At 36.4% G+C, this 22,612-nt stretch overlaps 1 protein-coding gene and 2 pseudogenes across 6 annotated transcripts in view; all 3 read left to right on the top strand.

Annotated features, from left to right (window-relative positions):
* The first annotated feature begins 435 nt into the window (after nucleotides 1-435).
* Nucleotides 436-22,612, top strand: part of USP15 (ubiquitin specific peptidase 15) — a 108,599-nt gene continuing 86,422 nt past the window's right edge. For 3 of the 4 annotated variants that reach the window (XM_081127072.1, XM_081127071.1, XM_081127076.1), the window contains exons 1-2: nucleotides 436-1,140; nucleotides 21,218-21,345. In XM_081127072.1, coding sequence (XP_080983198.1) covers nucleotides 1,052-1,140; nucleotides 21,218-21,345 — 217 coding nt within the window. In that variant the 5' untranslated portion in view covers nucleotides 436-1,051. The remainder of the gene's footprint in view (nucleotides 1,141-21,217; nucleotides 21,346-22,612) is intronic. The other variant, XM_081127075.1, reaches the window with a different exon arrangement.
* On the top strand, nucleotides 7,927-8,203 carry LOC308553045 (cytochrome c oxidase subunit 7A2, mitochondrial pseudogene; annotated as a pseudogene). The gene has a single exon. The product of its transcript is annotated as a cytochrome c oxidase subunit 7A2, mitochondrial pseudogene (transcript).
* LOC308553579 (large ribosomal subunit protein eL13 pseudogene) lies at nucleotides 12,847-15,606 on the top strand (annotated as a pseudogene). Its single transcript has 2 exons — nucleotides 12,847-12,867; nucleotides 15,037-15,606. The product of its transcript is annotated as a large ribosomal subunit protein eL13 pseudogene (transcript).

Genomic DNA, 22,612 nt, shown 5'->3' with positions numbered 1-22,612 from the left:
ACATTATTTAAAATAAATAAATTAATTAAAAAGATGGACCCAGTGTAGCCCAGTTTCTATTTCAGTTCAGGCTTTGGTAAGAAATAGTGTGCTATAGCTGATAAACAGCACGTGGGGTTCGTACCTTGGGTTAAAAGCCTGCCTCTCTACTTCGTGACCTGAGCATTCGATCTTTGAGAGACTCAGTTTCCCCATTTGTAACACCATCGACTTCGAATAAAAGTTGGGATTCTCTTTTCAGGCGTACACACCACGGGAAGATGTGGCAAAGAAAATGTTCCTTATGACCTCCAGGTGAGAGGGTTTCTCGCGGGTTTTCTTCCCCTTAGCACCTGGCATTATTCGGTACCTATTTTACACCGTGTTCGGAGGAGCTGGAACCCGTTTCTCACTGCAGCTGGCAGCCCGGGTGTGCCCGGGGAGGCGGTCCAAGGAGCCCACAGAAGCGCTCCACCTCCAGCGGGCACAGGGGCGCGGGAAGGAGTCCGGCAAGGGCACCGCGGCCAAGCGTTCGGTTTCCGATCGCTCTTTGTTTGGGCCAAACCGAGCTTGGTTTCTGCGCTGGCAACAAAAAGACTAGTCGCGGAGCTGTGAAAATTTCTGCCCGATCTCAGCCATCCCCAAGCCTGCCATCCCCACCCTGCCACTTCCCTCAAGCAAGAGTAAACGTGCAAACGAGGGTTCTGAGGCGTCTGTGGGAAAGGGGTAGGAGAAGGCAGAAGCCGAGGATGGGCCGGGCAGTGGCACCGTTCTAGCGAGAGGACCGAGGCCCCGCCGCGGACAGTGAAAACCTGGCGGTCCCGGCAGGGGCGAGGCCACGGCGAGAGGCTGGACGAGCAGGACCGGACGGAGGGCGGCCGACCTCAGCATGGCGCTCACTCCGCCCCCTGGGCCAACTCCGGTGCGGCGGCGCTCCCCCCGCCCCCCCCTCCCCGACGTCTCTTTTGGTTTCGACCTGCCGACTGGGCGGGGCCGCGGGACGCCATTCCCACAATGCTCTGGGGCGTGCCGCCGCCGTAGCTGCCGCCTCCGCTGCCGCTAGTGGAAGAAGATGGCGGAAGGCGGAGCGGCGGATCTGGACATCCAGCGTTCTGACATCGCGACGCTGCTTAAAACCTCGCTCCGGAAAGGGGACACCTGGTGAGGGAAAGGGGTTGAGGTGGCCGCGGCGCCCGAGGATGGTGGAGAACTGGGCGGGAACTGCGGGCTGGTTTCTTTCGCTAGTGACAGGTGCGGGCAGGTCCGGCAGCGGCCGCCCTGGGCAGCAGGATTTTGGCCGCTTACGGGAATGTTGGGTCAAAGATTGGACCCGAGACGAAAGAGCCAGGGTTCGCGGCTTGTTGGGACCGGCGGAGAGGCTGGCGGGAGCGGGAGCGGCAGCGGCGGCTCCTGTAGTTCTCTTGGTCCTTCGTCGCGTAGAGCCGCTCCCACTCCAGGCCTTCCCGAGCCGTAGGTTACAGTCGTTCGGCGTGAATCTCGGAGTGTTTGACAGGTCTTGGTCCGCGGCTGACCGCCGTCTCACCCGCTTTACTTCTCCAGTCATTTCCTTTCCCGGCATTGTCGGCATCCAACTTCCCTACTGTCCTGGTGCTTGTCTTCTTCCGGGAGGCAGGCTGCGGGATGTTTGCGGTTCGCACTACACAGGTGGCATGTGTCAGGGCACCACTTAAGAGAAGGAAACCTTAGTTCCCAGTTCCTTGTCAGGAGGGAAAGGAAGGAGTGGGAAACGTTAGGCTTAGGGGAGATACCACGTGGTCTTGCGCTTCAGTGGAGGCTTGATAGAAACCCGCCGCGTTTCTTAGAAGTGCAGCCCTTCCCTCCTGTCTGAAGCGTAACGCAGGCCTGCAAGAAGTAGATAAGTCCACTTGAGGCTGAAGTCACTTGCTAATAGACAAACTTGTAAAATACCAAAGGATATCCTTAAAATACTGAAGGAAGTGTGTGGAGATTTGAATACTTGTCCATATCCAGTGGTATAGAAAATAAATAACTTAAAATATATGCATGTGAAACAGAAAGTGGTGTGTTAGGAAGGATAATGTGCCTCTTTTTTATTATAAAAATTGTTTTCACTTCTCATTGTCGCCATAACAGTGGTATATAATTTACAGTGTTTTGCTTTTGTGTGTGTGTGTGTCCCAGTGTGGCTTAATGGAAGGAGCATAAGATTTAGACCTGAATTAAGTATCTTTCCACCACCTAACTTGTAATATGACTTTGAGGAAAGTTCATTTAAATCATTGCACTTCAGTATCTTCATCTATGAAAATGGACAGTAATAATTTCATTATATGGGTTTTACCTTGATTCAATGAGATATTCTAAAGGATGATTTTCTATTTATGAGGTAACATTAAATTTTAGTTACCTTCTTATTACTGCTATTTACTTCTAATAATATGCTGTGATGTTAGTATCATTTCCAGATAAACTAGTAGATGGCAGACTTTGGACTTGAATTTAAGTACTCTGATCTAAGTTGGTACTTTTTCCTACTTTGTTAGGCTCCATAGTATATTTATATAATAAAAATATCTAAGGGTGTAAACATATACTTGTTGCACTACAGCAAAAATTATAATTTAATAATCATTATTTATATTGGAATGTTCCTAAGATGTTTATTACTGTGGGGAAATTGGACATTCTCTAAGACACCAATGAAACACCGTGGCTTGTGGATTGTTAATGATTAACTCAATCCTTGCTTCATATTGTGTGTGTTTTCTTTTTTAAATGTTTTTATTGATTTTGAGAGAGAGAGGAAGGGAGAGGGAGAGAGAAATAGAAACATCAATGATGAGAGTCACTGATCAGCTGCCTCCTATACGCCACACACTGGGGATCAAGCCTGCCATCCCATTATGTGCCCTTACCGGGAACTGAACTGGTGACTTGGTTCATGGGCCTATCCTCAACCACTGGGCAACAGTGGCTGAGCCGTACTGTTTGTTAAAGAAGACTTAAAAATTCTTAATTCACCTAGTCTGTTACACCTTATGAAAAGATAAATGTGGATTTCCATAAAATATAAATCTTTAAGTTAAAATGTGGATATCATTTATATGGCTGTTACTTCTCTTTAATGTTATGTTTTTGTTATACGAAGTAATAATTGGTATTGTTGACACTACAGGATGATAGGAGCAATATGTGTATTGTGGGCATTAAACCTGTAAAGTTTGGTATTTTTAAAATAAAAATATTTTTGCTTTTTGACAAAGTTACTGAAAATTATTTTAAAGAGTAAATACAGGTAGTCATAAATTTGAGTCATTTTAATGCTTTCATTTTAAAGACAAGGAAACAGAAGACCAGGTACTTAGGTAACAACAAAATTTTTATCTTCACTTTGATTTCCCTACATATTTTAAGGGGGGGGGATGCAGGAGCAAAATGGTTCTGGGGAGTTGCAGAGACCATTTCAGTTTATATGTGAGCCAGTTTACTTGCAATTAGGTGAAACCTATCGAAAAAGGAACTAGTGTAGATTAGAAGTTTGATTCAGAGTTTTAAGGTGAATAATTTTATAAGTACAAAGTTGGTAATTATTCAGGAATACAGAACTGGTAAAGATATTTAATTTATTTGTTACTTGGGCTCATTAAAACTCTTCACCCAGTGGCGTGGCTCAGTGGTTGAGCATCGACCCATGAACCTGGAGATCACTTTTTTTTTAAAAATATGTCTTTATTGACTTCAGAGAGAGGAATGGAGAGGGAGAGAGAAAGGGAAACATCAATGATGAGAGAGTCATTGACCCGCTGTCTCCTACACGCCTCCCACTAGAAATCGAGCCTACAACCCCGGGCATGTACCCCCGACTAGGAATCGAACTGCGATTTCTTCGATCATAGGTCGATGCTCAACTCCCTAGCCACCTTTTGATTCCTGATCAGAACACATGCGCGGGTTGCAGGCTCGATCTCCAGTAGGGAGCGTACAGGAGGCAGCCCATCAATGACTCTCTCTTGCTCCCTCTCCCTGTCCCTTCCTCTCTCTGAAATTAATAAAAACATTTACAAAAATAATAAAACTCATTAAAGAGTTATTTCTCTCTCTTTTAATCCTCACCCAAGGATATTTTTTCCATTGATTTTTAGAGAGAGTGGGAGGGTTGGAGAGGGAGACTCCTTGAGAGAAACATCGATGTGAGAGAGACAGGTCAATTGGTTGCCTCCTGAATGTGCCCCTCCCTACTGGAGCTGGGGGTCCAACCTTGACAGGAAATCGAATTCCCGACCCTTAGGTGCCTGAGCTGACACTTTAACCACTGAACCACAGCAGCCAAAGCAAGTTATTTCTCTTTTTATGTGTTTGTTTTTGTTTTTGTTTTTTGGATTAGTCATTTATGGGTATTTGGGCAAATCTTGTGTTATTTTTTAGCTGAAATGGGCATATGCAAATAGAACATTGTCTTGTTATGTGTATATAACCATCTTGGAAAGACTGCTTGGGCTATTGAGGAAAAATGGTAGGTTTGTCATAAGTTTATTCTTGAAAGTTTAATACTGATGTTTGATGTTATAGTCACATGTATTAAAATGAATAAATTTTGTTGATTAGTTTGTGAGCACTTTGCAGATAAAGACTGTCTTGTAGTACTCTGGAAACTAACACCTGGGCAAGGGTAAAGATTTGATTCTGCATGGATACTAGAGTTTCTGTTTATTTGAAATTAGTGAATGATTTTTATCTGCAAACTGACTTTCTAAGATGAAAATATGTTACACAGGTCTGAGATGAGGAGGAACAAATTTTATGATAGGCATGGTACTAGACTTTATAGTGACAAAAAACTCAAAATTGATACCTCTTAGAAAGGTGAGGTATGAAAGTAACACTGATTTGCACTAGAAGGAGTAAAGCAGTAGTCTCTTAATGCTGTTTCTTGATCTGTGTTCCAGCTCCAAAGAGAGATTCAGAAAACCATGAATGAGATTGTTAGAATTTAGGAACTATAGAAAAAGGATAAAGGAACTAGAATTGTTTAGTTTAGGATGAATGAAAGATAATCTTCAGATACATGGTGGTTTTTCCTGATACCAAAGGAATTTTTGTTTAAAGTGCATTCCATGTAAGTATTTTAGCGATGGAGGACCCTTATTAAGGGGATGGTAATTAAATGAGTTACAAAGACAAGTTGTGGGCTATGGAATTCTTTCTTTGGAGATATCATTTAAGGCACACCTATTATGAGTAAATAAACAGATAACTACAAATCATCAAAGTATCTGCTTTATTTCCCCATTTTTATTAAATGTCATTCATTTACCAGTTATTTCCTCTCAGTTTTATGTGTGAGTATATTTAATGGTAACACATAGCTAACTTTACAAATTAAACTCTGCATGTCATTTTGGTATAAATCCTTGTAACTCAGTAAGTTTAAAGTAACTTCGGAGAGTAAGTTTAATTTGTATTTACAGTCACTTAAAATGTGTATGATATTTTTGTTTTAATTGCCAAGGAATAGTCCATCAGATCAATGAGGTTTTTAGATAGGAGACACTGATTTCAGTTTTAGAGCTTCCCTTCCATTCCTACTCTTAGAAATCTTTGAGACTTTATTTTATATCATCCCTTATGTTTGTATAACTTTGATTTACACTAACAGAAAACAACCTTATAATCACATCAGTTAAAAATATACATGGCCCTGCCAGACGTGGTTCAGCGGTTGAGCATCGACCTAGGATCCAGGAGATTGGGGTTCGATTCCCGGTCAGGGCACATGCCGGGATTTCGTGCTCGATCCCCAGCAGGGGGCGTGCAGGAGGCAGCCAATCAATGACTCTCTCATCATTGATGTTTCTCTCTCTCCCTTCCTCTCTCTGAAATCAATAAAGATTTAAAAAAAAAAAAAATATATATATATATATATATATATATATATATATATAAATGGACACTATTAATTTGTATGAATTCCAAATTGATTAGTATATACTTCCTAAAGAATTTTTTACATTACTGTTACTGCTAAAATTAATTTTAGTTGTGCCAAAGTGTTTATCACTAAAATAAGTCATGATTACATTATTTTCAGGAAATGAAACCAGAAAGTTTACGAACACTTTTAGTGTTGGTAAACTGATTAAAATAAGGACAGAAATAGTGACATTAAATAATATTTTTCATATTTTAGTTGCTTAAAATCTACAAAAGCATCTTTCCTAATTTAATCCTTTTCATATATGTTTATAATCACTTATAAGTTGTTAGTGAATCCAAGATTAATGAATACTGCTTGACCAAGATGATCTAGAGCTTTAGTCAGTGATTTTATTTATTTAGTGACATTCTGACTTTATTTTTTCTAAATCATACCATTTCGCATTAGCACATGCAAGGTATTAAAGAAATGGTCATTTTTACAAAACAGTTTTGTAACAACTATTAATCTTGCTTGCACATAAGGATAGTAAGAAACAGTCTAACCATGACCTATAATATTAAAAACACTGTGCTGTACACTGTTTTAAGTACTTACGTTAACTTACTTAGAACCACAATTCTAGGGCACTAGAATGTGAATGTGCCATTTAATAGAATAGGAATCCTAGACTCAAAGAGGTGTTCACACAGTGATATATCCGATATTTGAACCTAAGCAGTCTGGAACTTTAGTTCATGCCCTAAAATCAGTGCACTGCTCTGCCTCTTATTTTAAAGATACATTTTTAAATGTAGTTTCACTTTAAAAGGAAAAATAGACTTTTTTTTCCTCTTTAAATGGAGCCTATTTTATTTTAGTGGCACAATTTTACCCTTTTTCACCCATCTCTTGTGAATCTTCAGTTTAGATATGACAGAACATGTAGACAATCTTAATGTCTTGCTTCTGGAAAGTAAAATATGTTTAAAGATTAATAGGTGATTAACTGAGTATGTAAAATAAATTGTTATTTTGATCCAAAAGTGCATTTAAACTAAAGAAACTGGGATAATTTATTGTTGAGATTTTGGATTTTAATTGTTTTGTCAGTTCATAAGCTTTTATTAGAGGCCGTGTGGTCCCTTCTCATATAGTTTTACAGAAATAACATATCAAGCAGATAGTAAGAGTTGTAGGATATTTTGTTTTAGTACTTTGCCTGTATTTTAAAAGTGCTAGTTTACAGTAAGCCACAAATACATAAGGCTCTCTTTTTGGACTATGAATCCAGAGGAACAGCCCAGCCAGAAAATGCAAATATGAACGATTGGCATTTTATGTTCCATGTTTGCCAACTGATATATATATACATATATATATTTTTTTTTTTCAGAAATAACTCTTTTAGTAAATTTTCAAAGTAAAGGACATTTGAATTAAGACAGTATAGGGCACATGACTGTATTGATACCTCTTTAACACTCCTGAAAACTGACATTCCGAGTAGCATTACCTCTGATAGAACAATTAGTTTTTCCATCTTAGTCATTAGAGAGACTCATTTTGTTACATGAATTTACAGATTATTCTTTTCTTCATTTTTGAATCACTTTATCAATAGCCATGATTTTTATAAAAAACCATCAGGTATACTGGCAGGGAGGTAACGGGAAGGTTGAGAAGTATGTTTACATGTATGATCTGATTTGATCCTCAAAATAAGGATCAAGTAAGGATTCCTTCTTTTAGATAAGGAATCTGAACTCAGAGAAATCAATAGATTTGCATGTGGTTTGCAGGTGATAATACCACCACTAGTGAACATTTATTGAATGCTTACTCTCTGCCAGCCACTATTCTAAATGTTTTATACTATGTAGCCTTTCACGTAAGTGCTCTTATTTACCTCATTTTATAGATGTTTGATCATTTCAAAGCTGTTTTAGATTTAAGTACATGGTTTATAATGCTTTAAAATACTGGATATGTTGAGAAGGTAGTTCCAGTTCCGGTCTGATGTTACTCGTTCCTGGCATTTAATTGTCGTGGTTAGTGGGCAATAACTGAGCCAACATGCTGCAGAATCTGCTGGCTCTTCGTCAGATTGTGCAGAGGACCATAAGCACTGCTTCACACAGGCAGTTTGAAAGTAACGTTCCAGAGAAACAAAAGCTGTTTCAGGAGGACAATGGAATTCCAGTGCATCTAAAGGGTGGAGTAGCGGATGCCCACCTGTATAGAGCTACCTTGATTCTTACAGTTGATGAAACAGCATATGCCATATATCAGCTGGCTATGGCTTCACTTCCCAAGAAGCAGGGTTGACTCAGTTGTCCTCCCAGCAATCAGTTGGTTCAATTCATTCAGCTCTCTGTGGACCAGTAAGCTGATAAATAACTGAGTTCTTCTTTGGGGATCAATATTTATTGACTTGTACTAACTGCCACCAGTAAAGCAATCTTTACATGAAAAAAATAAAATACCGGATATATTAAAATCTCCCTAGTATTAAAAATGTTGCATGCTTGTCACTACTCAAATGTAACTCAAACAGTATTTCATTAAGTCATTAAACTATTAAACTATTGCTTCTTTGTCCCCATGTGGAATTTTTCATCAATTGCTATTTTTATCTTCCTCGAGTAATGTCAGTTCAGTTTGTGCCTTTTATTTTCATTTCCTCAGTTACCACTGTAATTCATACTCTGTCTTATATTTATTCCTTTGAAGTCATTTCTCTAGATTCTTTCTCCATCTGTTCTTTAAACAAGAGAATGCAGTTCCTTTTAGTTTATTATCCAGTTTACACAGAAGTCACTACTAAAGAAATCTAGAATAAGACTAGTAGTAAGTGACCTCTGTTTTGGATACAGATTAAAATGATCTATCTGAGAGAATGTCAAAAATGGCTCCTCAGAAGTAAAGAGGTCAGCTTGTAATATAAGTCAGAAAACCTCTGTAGGATTAACCTGTATTTCATTATGCCTAGAACACTTTTACTGCTTCTATCGATGAGATTCTGCATAATTTTCTTATAGCTCTCTAAAAAAAAAGGATGGTAATGACTACTTTTTCTTCTCTATGAGGGGAGCTAAGAATACTAACAATCCCTTCTACTCTCCTTTTAACTTTAAGAAGACCCACATATTAGTGGATAATTCCTTACTGTTAGGGGAAACGATTTAGCAGAAGTAGCCATAGAAAGGACTTCTTTTATAAAAAAAGTCAAAGGCTCTTACAAGCAAGTTCAAGAGTGGCTCTAAGGCAAGGCTAGTCTAAGTTTTAGAGAGTCACTTAAATCAAAACCTGGGAACATTAGAGATAAAGTTAATTATTTGAGTGAAAAGAGCATCAAGTTCCTTTACTAAAAAACAAAAAGTGAGGAATAATAAGGGTGAAGTAATTGTGGTAAAACACACACAAAAAAACTGATAATTCAGATTGCTTTATATTATTTAACAGTATGTTTTAACAACTTGACAAAGTTTAACAGTTTAATCAAGATATTTATCTTTGATATAGGTGGAAAATTTATATCCATAAATTTGAATGGATTTGAAGCTGAAGAACCTTTTGATTCTCAGGAGAGGTATAGCTAAGTAGTTATTTATACCATATAGTTTTGGCTATGGTTACTGCTTGTTTACCATGTTAAGAGCTTTTTGCATGTATGAAATAAGTGAGTATTCTCATTTTACAGTTACAGAAATTGGTGTACAGAGTTCAGTACACAACGCTTATACACTCACTCAGTGGTAGAACAAAGATTCTAACTTAGACAGTCAATTCTAAAAGCCTGTAATTTCAACTGTACTGCCTGTCTGTGAATGATAGAGCCGTACCCATATTATGGAAGCAACTTCTTGAGGGATGAATACTTAGAAGTATTAAAATCTAGAAGTGACACCTTTGTCACCTAGTAAAACACCATGTTCATCTGTTACTTGTATGAGGAACCTATAGAATTTTCTGGGTCTCCTTGGTTTAGCATTCTAGTCTTAGTAGTTTTACTTCTAATGTAGTTCTGCTTTGATACAAATAGTGGTCCCATTTCCTGCAAATTATTTACTTATTCCTGCCTTATAGGGCTTTATACATCATTCATATTATTTCAAATACATTTTACTAATTCCTGACTTTCACTTCAAAACCTAACTCAGAACCAATCTCTGTAAAATCATCTCTAATAATCCCACCCTTTAAAAAATATATACATAACTTTATTGTGATTTACATATTGTACAATGCACCTACTTAATGTGTACAATTCACTGGGGTTGGATATATTCACAGTTGTGCAATCAACACCACAGTCCATTTTTACCATCCTGAGAAGATACTTCCAATCTCTCTCCAACTCCTCTTGACCTAGTCTAAGCTTCTAATCTATGTTCTGTTCTATCAATTTGCCTATTCTGGGTATTTAATATAAATAGAATCATATAATACGTGTGATTTTTGTGTCTGGCTTCATTCACTTAGCAAGTTTTTTAGGCTCATTCATACTGTATGTATCACCACTTCATTTCTTTTTATTGCCAAATATTTCATTGTACAGACAGACCACATTGAATTTATCCCTTCATCGGTTGATGGACCTTTGGGTTATTTACATTTTTTGGCTATGAACATTTGTGTGCAAGTTTTTATGTGGCCATAGTTTTCATTTCTCTTAGTTATATACTTAAGAGTGGAATTGTTGGGTCCCTATGTTTAATTTTTTGAGGAGCTGATAGACTCTTTTCCAATGTGACTGTACCATTTTACATTGCCACCAGCAGTGTATGAGGGTTCTGATTTCTCTACATCCTTGTCAGCATGTTGTCTGTCTTTTTTATTATAGACATCTTAGTGGGTGTGTAGTAGTATCGCATTGCTACTTTGAATTGCATTTCCCTAATGGCTAATGATGTTGCACATCTTTTCATATATGCTTATTGGCCATTTGTATATCTTCTTGGCAAAATGTCTGTCTGGATCCTTTGCCCATTTTTAAATTTGGTTATTTGTCTTTGTATTATTGAGTTTTAAGAGTTCTTTACATATTCCAGATACAAATTTGTTATCCAATAGATGATTTGCAAAATTTCCTCTCATTCTGTGAGTTTTCTTTCCACTTTCACAATCTTACTTCGCCTCCTCCTTAAGTTCCTTATTTGTATCTTAATTCAGATGTTAAAAGAGGTCATACAGATGAGTTCTTGCTAACTGATGAATTTAATGTACAGAGCAGAAAATAGATTGGAAATGCTTGAAATCTAAAAATTAAGATATAGAGGGATGATTGACCAAGCCATTTGTTTATTTAAAAGAACTTCATAGATTTCTTTGGTTAAGTTTTACTGAGCAATGAAATTCTGAGTTTTAGTCTGTGGTACTTAAAAAAATTTCAGTGAAATATTTGGTAAAATACTAGATACTGTCAGTATCTCCTTTATTAAAAAATGGCTTTATGCTATTGCTACTCAAATGTAATTTACACAGTATTTCATTAAGTGAGAGGATTAGCCATAGAGTGAATTAACAAATTAACATCCAGAATTGTTTACGCCATTAATTTTGCACAACATAGTTATACATATTGTTCTGAGATTAAGTGTAATACATTGTATTAGGCTGGTATTTTTGTATATCTTTTTTGTTGTAAATGAATGACTGCTTTGTGCCTACTTTGCAGAGAAAAAGGTAGGATTTAAAAAAAATAAACAGTGTTCTCAGACATCTCATGTAGCAGGCTTTTCCCCAATACATCTCCTAGGACAAGAGGAACAAAGGAAAAAAATAAACGAATGGAACTACATCAAAATAAAAAGCTTCTGTACAGCAAAAGAAACCGTCATCAAAATGAAAAGGAAGCCCACTGTATGGGAGAATATATTTGCCAATGATACATCTTATAAGGGGTTAATTTCCAAAATACATAAAGAACTCATAAAACTCAACAATCCATTTTTTAAAATGGGCAAAGAACCTGAATAGACACTTCTCTAAAGAGGACATACAGATGGCCAGTAGACATAAGAAAAAACAAAGTCACTAATCATCAGAGAGATGCAAATTAAAACTACAATGAGGTATCACCTCACACCTGCCAGAATGGCTACCATCAGTAAGTCAACAAACAAGTGCCGCCAAGGTTGTGAAGAAAAGGGAACCCTAGTATACTGCTGGTGGGAATGCAGACTGGTACAGTCACTATGGAAAACATTATGGAGTTTCCTCAAACAATTAAAAATGGAGCTGCCTTTTGACCCAGTGATCCCACTTCTAGGAATATATCCTAAGAATCCCGAAACACCAATCAGAAAGAATATATGCACCCCTATGTTCATAGCAAAGTTATTTACAACAGCCAGGATCTGGAAACAGCCCAGGTGTCCATTAGTAGATGAGTGGATAAAAAAGTTGTGGTACATTTACACAGTGGAATACTATTTGGCTATAAAAGTGAAGGATCTCTTACCCTTTGGGACAGCATGGATGGAACTGAAGAGTATTATGCTAAGCAAAATAAGCCAGTTAGAGAAAGAAAAGTATCACATGATCTCACTCATATGTAGAATATAACACACAAAATAAACTGGTGAACAAAATAGATCCAGAGACATAGAAGCATGGAAAAGACTGAGGGATCTCAGAGGGAAGGCGTGGGTGGGGAGAGATTAATCAAAGAACTTATATGCATAAATGCATAACCCATGGACACAGACGTTGGTATGGGGAAGGCCTGGGAGTGGGGGGGATGCGGGATGGAGGGGATCAATGGGGGTAAAAATGGGACATCTGTAATACTTTGAACAATAAAGATAAATTTTTTAAAAAACAAAACCAACAACAACAAAATAAACCAACAAAATAAGTCCAGAGGCATGGATGCATGGAACAGATGGACAGATCTCAGAGGGGGGAGGGGGGAGGAAGACAGAAAGAGATTAACCAAAAAATTTGTGTGCATATATACATAGCCCATGGACACAGACATTAGTGTGGTGAAGGGATGGAGTGGAGCAGGGTTGGGTGAAGGGGGGCAAAGTGAGGGAAAATGGGGGATATCTGTAATACTTGTTAACAATAAAAAATAAAATTTAAAAAACGTATGTCAATATTAGGCAATTAAGCATTAGGAACTTCTTATCTGAAAGTTGTCAGCATGAACATAAACTAATCAAAAAAAGAATTATGCATTCAGATTCACTAGCACTGTGGTTTCCTAAATCCTGCTATTGGGATTTACTCATTTCCATGTACTACTTTTGAATCTATGACTACTTCTGAATCATTTATTGGTTCCTATATATCTTTCCTAAGTTTGCTTCTCCTGTATATAAAAACACTAAACAACTTTTGAAACACTATCTTTCCCACACCATCACTCCCCCCGCCCAAAAAAAACACCCCACAAGAATCCGGCCTTTTTTAGTTCTTAGTGTAGCTTTTCTGCATTTGAGAACTGTCTTAAAATTAACTCAGATTTATTTGGAGTACTAGCCTCTCTGGAGCCATTGAAAATCATTCTGTACAGACCACAATACAAATTATCTTTCTTGATGCCTTCAGAATATTTAGCACCATACAATATAGACTTTTTAAAGTATTTATAATTTCATGTAAGTTTTTGATTTATTAATCATTTCACATGTATTTGAGCCTCCCAACAATCCTCTAAAATATTCCCAGTGGTCTTCATGAAATGTAAATCAGATCATATCTCTTCCCTTCTAAAAATCTTTCAATGGTTTTTCATTGCATGTAGGATAAAATCCTCATCATCTTAAAGGCACTATATAGTCTGGCCCCAGACCACTTCTCCAGACTTATCTAGCATTTCTCCTCTTGTGATAAACTCCAACCTCACTTAGGAAGTTCCTCCTACATACCAAATTCCCAAAGTTCTGGCCCTAGCATGTGCTGTTCCTTCAATTTAGATAGCTTTTTTCCCCTTACTCTTCCTGAAATAACTCCCATTCATATGCTAAAATGGTACTTCCACAAAAAGACTTTCCTTTATTCTAAATAGGGGCCATATTTTATGCTTTCATAGTTCCTCGTACTTTTCCTTCACAGCACTTACAGAGATATTTTACTACAAACCTAGTTACCTGGCTATTTTGATACAACCTATTCATATGGAATAGCATATTAGACCTCCAATAAGTATTTTTTGAATGAGTGAATTCCCATTTCCAAGATATACAATCTAAAGGTTTCAGTGCTGAGTAACTTCTCTAAGACCTCACAGCAAGTAATATCAGGAAAAGAAGTTTGGTCTAGTATTCTACAGTTAATTTAGAATTCAGATCTATTCAAGTCTGATTTCATAGGTAAGAAAATTTATAAGCAAAAACAATCATTAAAACAACTTGAGATTGGGTGTGAAAAAATTCATCCACAAGAGTTTACCACAATTCGAGAAAACCTCTTAAAAGAAACATAGTGTTTGTTTTTTCATATAGTCTCAACTGAGTTGAAAATATGATTCTCATATAGGCATAATGTGAACGAATGCTCAGGCTTTACTACTAAGTTCCTGGCAGGCAAAGATCTAGCATTTACCAAAGATTGCCCACTTTGAAAATAAATAAATAAAGCCCTACTTTATTTTGTTCATAAGTAAAATGGATAAGAATTGCTAGACTATACCTTTTAAATAAGTGTTTCCATTCGAATAACTTGGTGATAACATGATATTTTTCTGCTACTTCACTTTATAAAGAGAGCTCTTAACCATTTCATACAGAGGGGAATATGTAGTAATGTCTGATTTTACCAAGCATCTGTTACATCTCTAGGTCTTTGTTAAATAAATAGGATTTAAAGTCAAGTTTAATACAGTAGAAAGAGCATTGAACTTTAGAATATGAAAACTAAAGTACAAACTAAAACCTGGCTCTGCATACTCATGTGTGACCTTGGTAAGTCACATAGCCTCTCTAAGTTTCGGTTTCCCCATCAGCTAAAGAGGAAAAAACTTGCTCTAATGATTAGGTTAAAGCACTCTATTCAAAAAACTTTATGTAAATATAAAGCATTTATATTTTATGTGATATTAGAATTTTAGTTTAAACAGAGCAGTGACATGATCATATTTGTTTTTAAAATGTGGCCTTTCTGCTGACCATCCTTCAGAGAAGGCCCATAGCCCTGCCAAAATGGTATAGCCCTACTTCCACAAGGACTGGCAGCGGTGTATTACCTCGTGGTTTAACCATCCTGCGCAGAAGATCCATGGACACAAGGCTCAGCAAGCCAAAGCACGGTGCATCGCCCGGTGCCCTGACCCCTCACCCGACTGGCCCATAGTGAAATGCCCTAGTGAGGTACCACACCAAAGTGATAGCAGCAGGGGCTTCAGCTTGGAGGAGTTAAGGGTGGCTGGCATCCACAGAAAGGTAGCCCGGACCATTGGGATGTTGGTGGTTCCAAGGAGGCAGAACAAGTCCATTGAGCCTCCCGAGGCCAATGTGCAGCAGCTGAAGGAATAACCCTTTAAGCTCATACTCTTCCCCATGAAGCCCTCGGCCCCCAAGAAGGGAGACAGTTCTATTGAAGAACTCAGGTTGGCCACCCAGCTGGCAGGACCAGTCATGCCCACACAGAATGTCTACAAGGAGAAAGCCAGGGTCATCACAAAGGAGAACTTCAAGGTGTTTGCCAGTCTTCGCATGGCCTGGGCCAGTGCCCGGCTCTTTGGCATTGGGGCAAAAACAGCCAAGAAAGCTGCAGAATAGGATGTGGGGGAAAAAGTGCTGTTGGCAACTTGTGATTAAAAAATAATAAAACATGGCAATAGAATGGAGGACGAATTAAAAGCAAGCAAACTTAAAGCAGAGAGGCAAGTTGGGCAGCTGTTACAGTAATCTGTGTCACTAAAAATGACTGGAAAGGAGGTACAAAACTAAGATACTTTTCTGAGAATGAATAAGAGACAGATTTGGATACGCGATGTTATGGGGTGATGGAGGAATATAGGATAATATTTCCAGTTTCTGGCTTGGGAAGTTAAATTACTGATGACATCATTTATTAAAGGAATACTCGAGAATAAGTACATGTGATGTTATGAAGATGATTGATGACTTAAGGTTGAAATGTTTGAAAAATCCAAGTTGATGTGGACTAGTAGGAATTGGGAATATGGTTCTAGAACTTGGGGACTGACTGACCCAGGGATACAGATTTCAGAATCATTGGTATGAGAGTATAAACAGTAAGAGAAGAAATTAGAGAACAGCTCTGTGGAATACTAACATTTAAACAGGGGAAGGGGAAGTTTATAAACAAACAAAAAAAGAGTATCCCTCCCCTTAAGAAAAGTGGAATCACCTTTTTGGAAGGATTGATAAGGTACATAAAATTATGGATCCTTTGGATTTGTTAGGGTGTTCGTTGGTGACTTTGTGAGAACCTTTTGAGGGCTCATTGGTGTACGAGGATCTATTGTGCCAAGTTGAAGCGTGAGGGCTGAGGAAGGACAAGCTTGGCTGCAAGGATAAGTCAGAAAAATGGGAGTAGATAGAGAAGGAAATAAGCATGGGAGATGTGAGGTGGTTTGGGAAGAAAGGAGGAAATAAATGGCCCTTTTTATATGCTGGTCGGAAGAAAAGGTATTGGGAGGGAGAGCTCTAATTTTTCCCATTTACATAGCTAAGTCTTTTCCCCACTAGTTTGTAATGATGTTTTTGGCATACATCATAGTTCCACATATATGATTCTGGTTCTTGTTTCCTTGTGCTGTTTTCATTGGTCTTTTTGCTTCTCCCTGTTTTCATTGGTCTTTTTGCTTCTTCCAATATCACATTTTCTTAATCACAAACCTGGCCCTTGCTTTGTAACCTTAGGCAAGTTAATTTCTGTGTGCCTATGAAATTTTAATAGTGCCTATCTCCTTAGATAGAGCAAATAAGCCAGTATATTAAAGTGCTTAGAAATATGCACCTGGCCCAAGAATAAATGTTAATTATTTTGTAATTATTAAGTAATTTCTATAATTTAATAAAGAGTCTTGATATCTGGTAATCTGAGATTTTTTCCAATTGAGAGGAAATAGGGAGCGACTTATAGAAAGATTCTCTGAGAAAATAACATTTAAGCTATCCAGAAGATGATAGGAGTTAACTAGGTGTTGAGAGCAATAAGAATATTCTAGGCAGAAGGAGCCATGAGACAGAAAATTGTGTGTTCAGAAACAGAAAGAAGGCTCTTGTAGCTAGATATCAGCACAAAGATAAATGGTACCAGTGGCGACTAGAAAGGTAGGGAGGAGCAGATCAAATAAATACATACATACATACATATATATTTTTAAAAATAGTAGTAGTATCTACTACTTCATAGAAGTTGTCAGAATTAAATGAGATAATGAAAGTAAATCCTTTGGCACAGTGCCTGGCACACAGTTTAAGTGCTCAGTAAATAGTTATTCATAGAAATATACTTATGATTATTAATTTATTAACCTTAATAAACTGGTTTATTTAACCAGAATTAACTCTCAGCCAATTTCTTCAGCACTATTTGATAATTTATGACATCTTAATTTATAACACCTTCTTTATCATATATTCAATATGATATTCATATGTTCATATGTGTCCCTTAGCCCTACTAGTGGACTTAGTTTTGTCTCCTTGGTTTGTATGTTGATTATTTTATTAAAATAACATACTTTTAATTATTATGGCTTTATTAAACGATTATAACTAAAAACAGAAGAAGACCTGGTCAGGCAATGTTAAGAATTTAGCTTTCACCCTAATCATAGTTATGACTATTTGTGAAGAATAAAAGTCATGAAATATCAATCTTTACAAATAGTTATAACTATTCAAAACAGAAACTCAGGCGTTAAAATTGGGCTTATCTGGACCCTAAGAGTTTACCAAGGATTAAGAGTACTGTTGAGAATGTATAAATTCAGGTCTTTGTTCATTCCTTTGTAATCTTGATGAGCTGTTGATTCCGTTCTAGGCTTTTGTCAGGTCAAGTTGTGGAATTGGGATTTGGGTAGATTCATAGATTAGGAGTAGAGTTTTTGCAGTACAACAAATCTATGTAAATGTCTTGAAATAATTTTTTTTAATTGATTTGTCTACTTATCTAATATTCTTGTCTTTTATGAGTAAACCTAAGAAGACTACACATTATTTCTGTAATAGATGCTCCTAGTTTTTTTCTACTTCCCTCATATTTCCTTACCACAAAATTCTATAAGATATAGGTGACCTGTAATATAAGTATGATGCTTCTTTGCAATTGAAGGTAGTATAGTGTTGAAAGCAGCTAAATATTCGTCAAGTGGGAGAGTCTCCTCTCATAATAATATGTTATGGCAGCAGATGAATACTGCTCAGTGCAAACCACTATCACTGTGAAGAATTTATTAAATACTTTAGGAGATAAAGCCCCATCATTTAGAAATATCTTTTAAATAAATATAAATAGAATTTTGATAGTATTCCACTAATAGTTTTTGAAGTAAGCTTTATAAATGACATTTTAAATTATAATATTGTTAACTGTGCTGCTATGAACATCGGGGTGCATATATCCTTTCTGATGAATGTTTCAGGATTCTTAGGAGAGAGTGACTGGGGAGGGGGGAGGATCGGGGGGGAACGGGTCATTGGGGAGAAAAAGGGACATCTGTAATACCTTAAACAAAAATAAAAATTATACATATTAAATTATGATATTGTTAACCTATAAATTCAGCACAGTTCCAATCAAAATCTTAAACTGTTTTTGTTTGCTTGTTTGTTTTTGTGGAACTTGATAAACTGTTTCTAAAATTCAGTGGAAGAGCAAATGGCCAAAAATAGTTAAGACAATTTGCAACACAAGCAAGCTGGGGGAACTTGCCCTAAAAAACATCAGCATTAAAGTAATTAAGACACTATGAAATTGCAACAATGATAGAAAAGGTGAGTGGAATAGAGGAAAGGCCACTTAGTATGACATTTTTTTTTTTTTGCAAAGAAAGCAAATGAAATGTCTGAAAAGCTTGTTTAAATTGCAAAGGAGAAAGTCTAAAAAGTTTTTGGTGGGAGAAATCCAATTCAGTGTAATTTTCTTTATTATCAATTTAACATATAAACTCATTACTAGTCTGATCTATTTTATTTTAGAAACAGGGTTTTATGACTTAGTCTCTCAACTTTTTTCCCCTCATAACTCTCAAATTTTATGACTTGGGGACTTTCAGTTGCATAACCCTAATAGTGGGGTTGGAGTACTCATGCATAGAAATTCTGCCATATCCACTTTTAAGGAATTAAACTGTTGATGAATATTCTTTAATAATTGTGGGCTTTTGTTAGGTTGATGTATTCGCTTCAGAGATTTTCAGACATAACTGTAGCATTTTATTCCTTTAGTGCTATATGTAGTAAGCACAGAAACATCAGGATGATGATCTAAAAACGTGGTTACCTATATTATTATATTATACACACGGGCTTCACATGTCTTGTTAACCTATACTTTTGATTTTGTTTGTGACTGAACCTGGTTAAATGTGGGGAAAATGTTTTCAGAAGAGTACCAGTGATAAAGCAGTATTTTCATAGTAGATACAGTCAGAATAAATTTATAAAGTTCTTTAGGTTTATGATTTTTTATGCTCTCTTTGCTAGAGAACCATTATTTTACTTTTGCCTGTCACTGGTCATCTGATGAAAAACTAATTTTTTTAGTTTTTGAAAATAAAATGGCCCGGCCGGGCGTGGCTCAGCTGTTGAGCGTCAACCTAGGATCCAGGCGATCAGGGTTCGATTCCCTGTCAGGGCACATGCCCGGGTTGTGGGCTTGATCCCCAGTCGGGGGCATGCAGGAGGCAGCCGGTCAATGACTCTCTCATCATTGGTGTTTCTGTCTCTCTCTCCCTCTCCTTTCCTCTCTCTGAAATCAATAAAGATATATTTAAAAAAAAAAAAAAAGAATGTAGTTTCAGTAATGCTTAAAATGCTTATGTATCACCCTTTTTAAGTCAATCAAAAATCAATCCTGCTTGTCCTAGTAGATTATACTACTGTATGAGAAGCAGTTGGACACAGTATTGTTGTTATTAACATTTTTTGGTGAAGTACCTAATTAGTTTTAAAGTATTTTTTTAAAACTTTGATGATAATTATTATAATCAGACTTACAAATCTTTAATAATTGCTTTTCTTACTCCCAAAAGATACAGTAAAATATACAAAATTAACATATGGTATTTGTAATTTTTTTGCAAAAGAACCATTTTTCTTTCATATTTTATCATATTGCATTTTAAATTTTGTTTTGATTTTTATGATTACCATTTGAACTTTTCAATTAGCAAATATTTTAATGAGATATTACTTGCATTTTTAAAAAGTGCTATGAGGTATTTGTTTAAATGTGTGTCAATATTTGTTATCTAGTAATAGATATTTGTAGAACATTAGAAATAATACTTTATACAAGTGAAATATTTTTCTTTCAAATACTGTGACATTAAGATTATTTTCAGTAATCTTTGAAGTAGGCACGTACTTTAATATAAAATGAAATACAGTAAAACCTTGATATAACTGACTAATTTGGACAAGGAAGTGTCCGTTAAAGCCAAAAGTCCATTATATAATAAAGTAGGTTTTCTGAATGTGTATGGTAAAAATTTGACAAATTAGTTAGTTTACCTGTTTTTACTTATGTAGAAACATTTTTGTAATTAAAATTAAGTATGTGTGAAAAGTTTAATTTCACAGAAAAGTTTTCTATATGTATTACTGTAATTTTAAATTTGTACTGAATAGGTCTAGTAAATGAGTGTATTCACCAGTCACTGTGAGTAAACAAATGCACATGGCTGGGGCTTGGCTTAGTGCACATTGGTGCATGGGCAGCACACATTAAAACTACTGCAGAAAGTCACGCTAAGTGACAACTGCACCAATTACCGCTGGAGATGCAGTGTGATCACTTGCTAATCAACCTCCAAACATTGTTTACGATCGGTGACTCTTGGATTTAAATATGTAAATAGTTGTAGATATATAATATTTATTTATGTCAGCAAAATTACTACAGTGTTTTTTACACCCTAGGGCCTATTTGCTAAAATTTGTTAGAAGTAACAGTGAATTAATAACAAAAAACTAACCTGTCAGTTTAATTATAAGCAAGTCTTAGTTAAAAGCATTTTAAAATTAACAGGGTGTTAATTTTCACATATGACATATGGACCCAAAATTTTGTCCATTAAATCTGAAGTTCCTTAAATCGAGGCCTACAAAATCGAGGGTTTACTGTATCAAAAATTGCTTCTGTGCTGTTTCTATAGTTCCAGGTTTTCCTTTATCAGTTTTTCTTTTTTAGGTACCTAGTTGATAGTCGCTGGTTCAAACAGTGGAAAAAATATGTTGGCTTTGACAGTTGGGACAAATACCAGATGGGAGATCAGAATGTTTATCCTGGACCCATTGATAACTCTGGACTTCTCAAAGGTATTATTTTCTTCTTTCAGTCAAGTTGTAAATGTGTTCATTTCAATATGTTATAGTCAATGTGTGGAATATAGAAAATGTTAATGTGAGTAAATGGATAAATTAGAAATTTCTTTGTATTCTAATGAACTCACATTATTCTGTCAAAATTAGTCTGTATTGTGACAAATTCTGTTTTTCATTTATAATGTAATAAAGGCTTGTTATTACTTAAACATTTAAATGAAGAATGTAAGTTAGAAAGCACTATCTTATTATTTGGGGGGAATATTGTGTTGTAGATTGTTTTTCCTAATGGATACTGACATTTTTTATTTAAGTTGGGGAGCACAGATACATGTTTACATTTTTGGATTTTTGCATTAATAAAGCCCAGTGGAAAGTGTGGGCAATGATTTGAACAGATGCTTCACCAGAGAAGTTTTCAAAAAGCACATGCAAAGATACTCAACATCATTAGTCATTAAAGAAATGAAGGTTAAAAGCACAATGAGGTACCACTATATATGTATTAAAATGATTAAATTTTAAAAGACTGACCCCATACCAAGTGCTGACAAGGATATGGAGCAAGCAGAACTTTCATATACTGTTTCTGGGATAAAAAAGCTTGGCAGTTTCCTAAAACGCTAAGTATATTTACCATAGGAACCAGCTATTCCACTCCTAGGCATTCACCTAAGAAAAATGGAAGTATATATCCATATGAAAACTTGTACACAAATGTTTATAGCAGTGTTGTTTGTAATAGAGAAAATTGGAAACAACCCAAAATACCCATCAACAGCTGAATGGATAAACAAATTATAGTATATCCATATAATGATATCCTACTCAGCAATTAAAAGGTATGAACTATTGATACATAAAAACATGAATGGATCTCAAGATAATTATGCAGCATAAATGAAGACACATAAAACAGTATATACTATTTTTATCTAAGATTGTAAAAAATTCAGATTTGCCTATGATAACAGAAAGCAGACACAATTTTCATATAAAATTCTAGAACATACAAAATAGTCTATAGTTGCAAAACACAGATAAGTGGTTTTCTGGCAATAGGGTGGTGGACTCGGATGGACAGGAAGGAGAGATTACAAAAGGCTACAAGGAAACCTTTGCAGGTGATGAGTATGTTCATCATTTTGGCAGTGGTATAGGGTTCACACAGGTATTGATATGTCAAAACTTATCAAACTACATTTTAAATATGTTTAGTTTATTGTATGTCAATTATATATCAATAAACACAAAAGTAACA

The sequence above is a fragment of the Miniopterus schreibersii genome, assembly GCF_964146895.1.
Source record: "Miniopterus schreibersii genome assembly, chromosome: 2".
NCBI lineage: Eukaryota > Metazoa > Chordata > Mammalia > Chiroptera > Miniopteridae > Miniopterus > Miniopterus schreibersii.
Note: the sequence above shows the minus strand (reverse complement) of the source record. Positions and strands in the feature narration are given on the sequence as shown.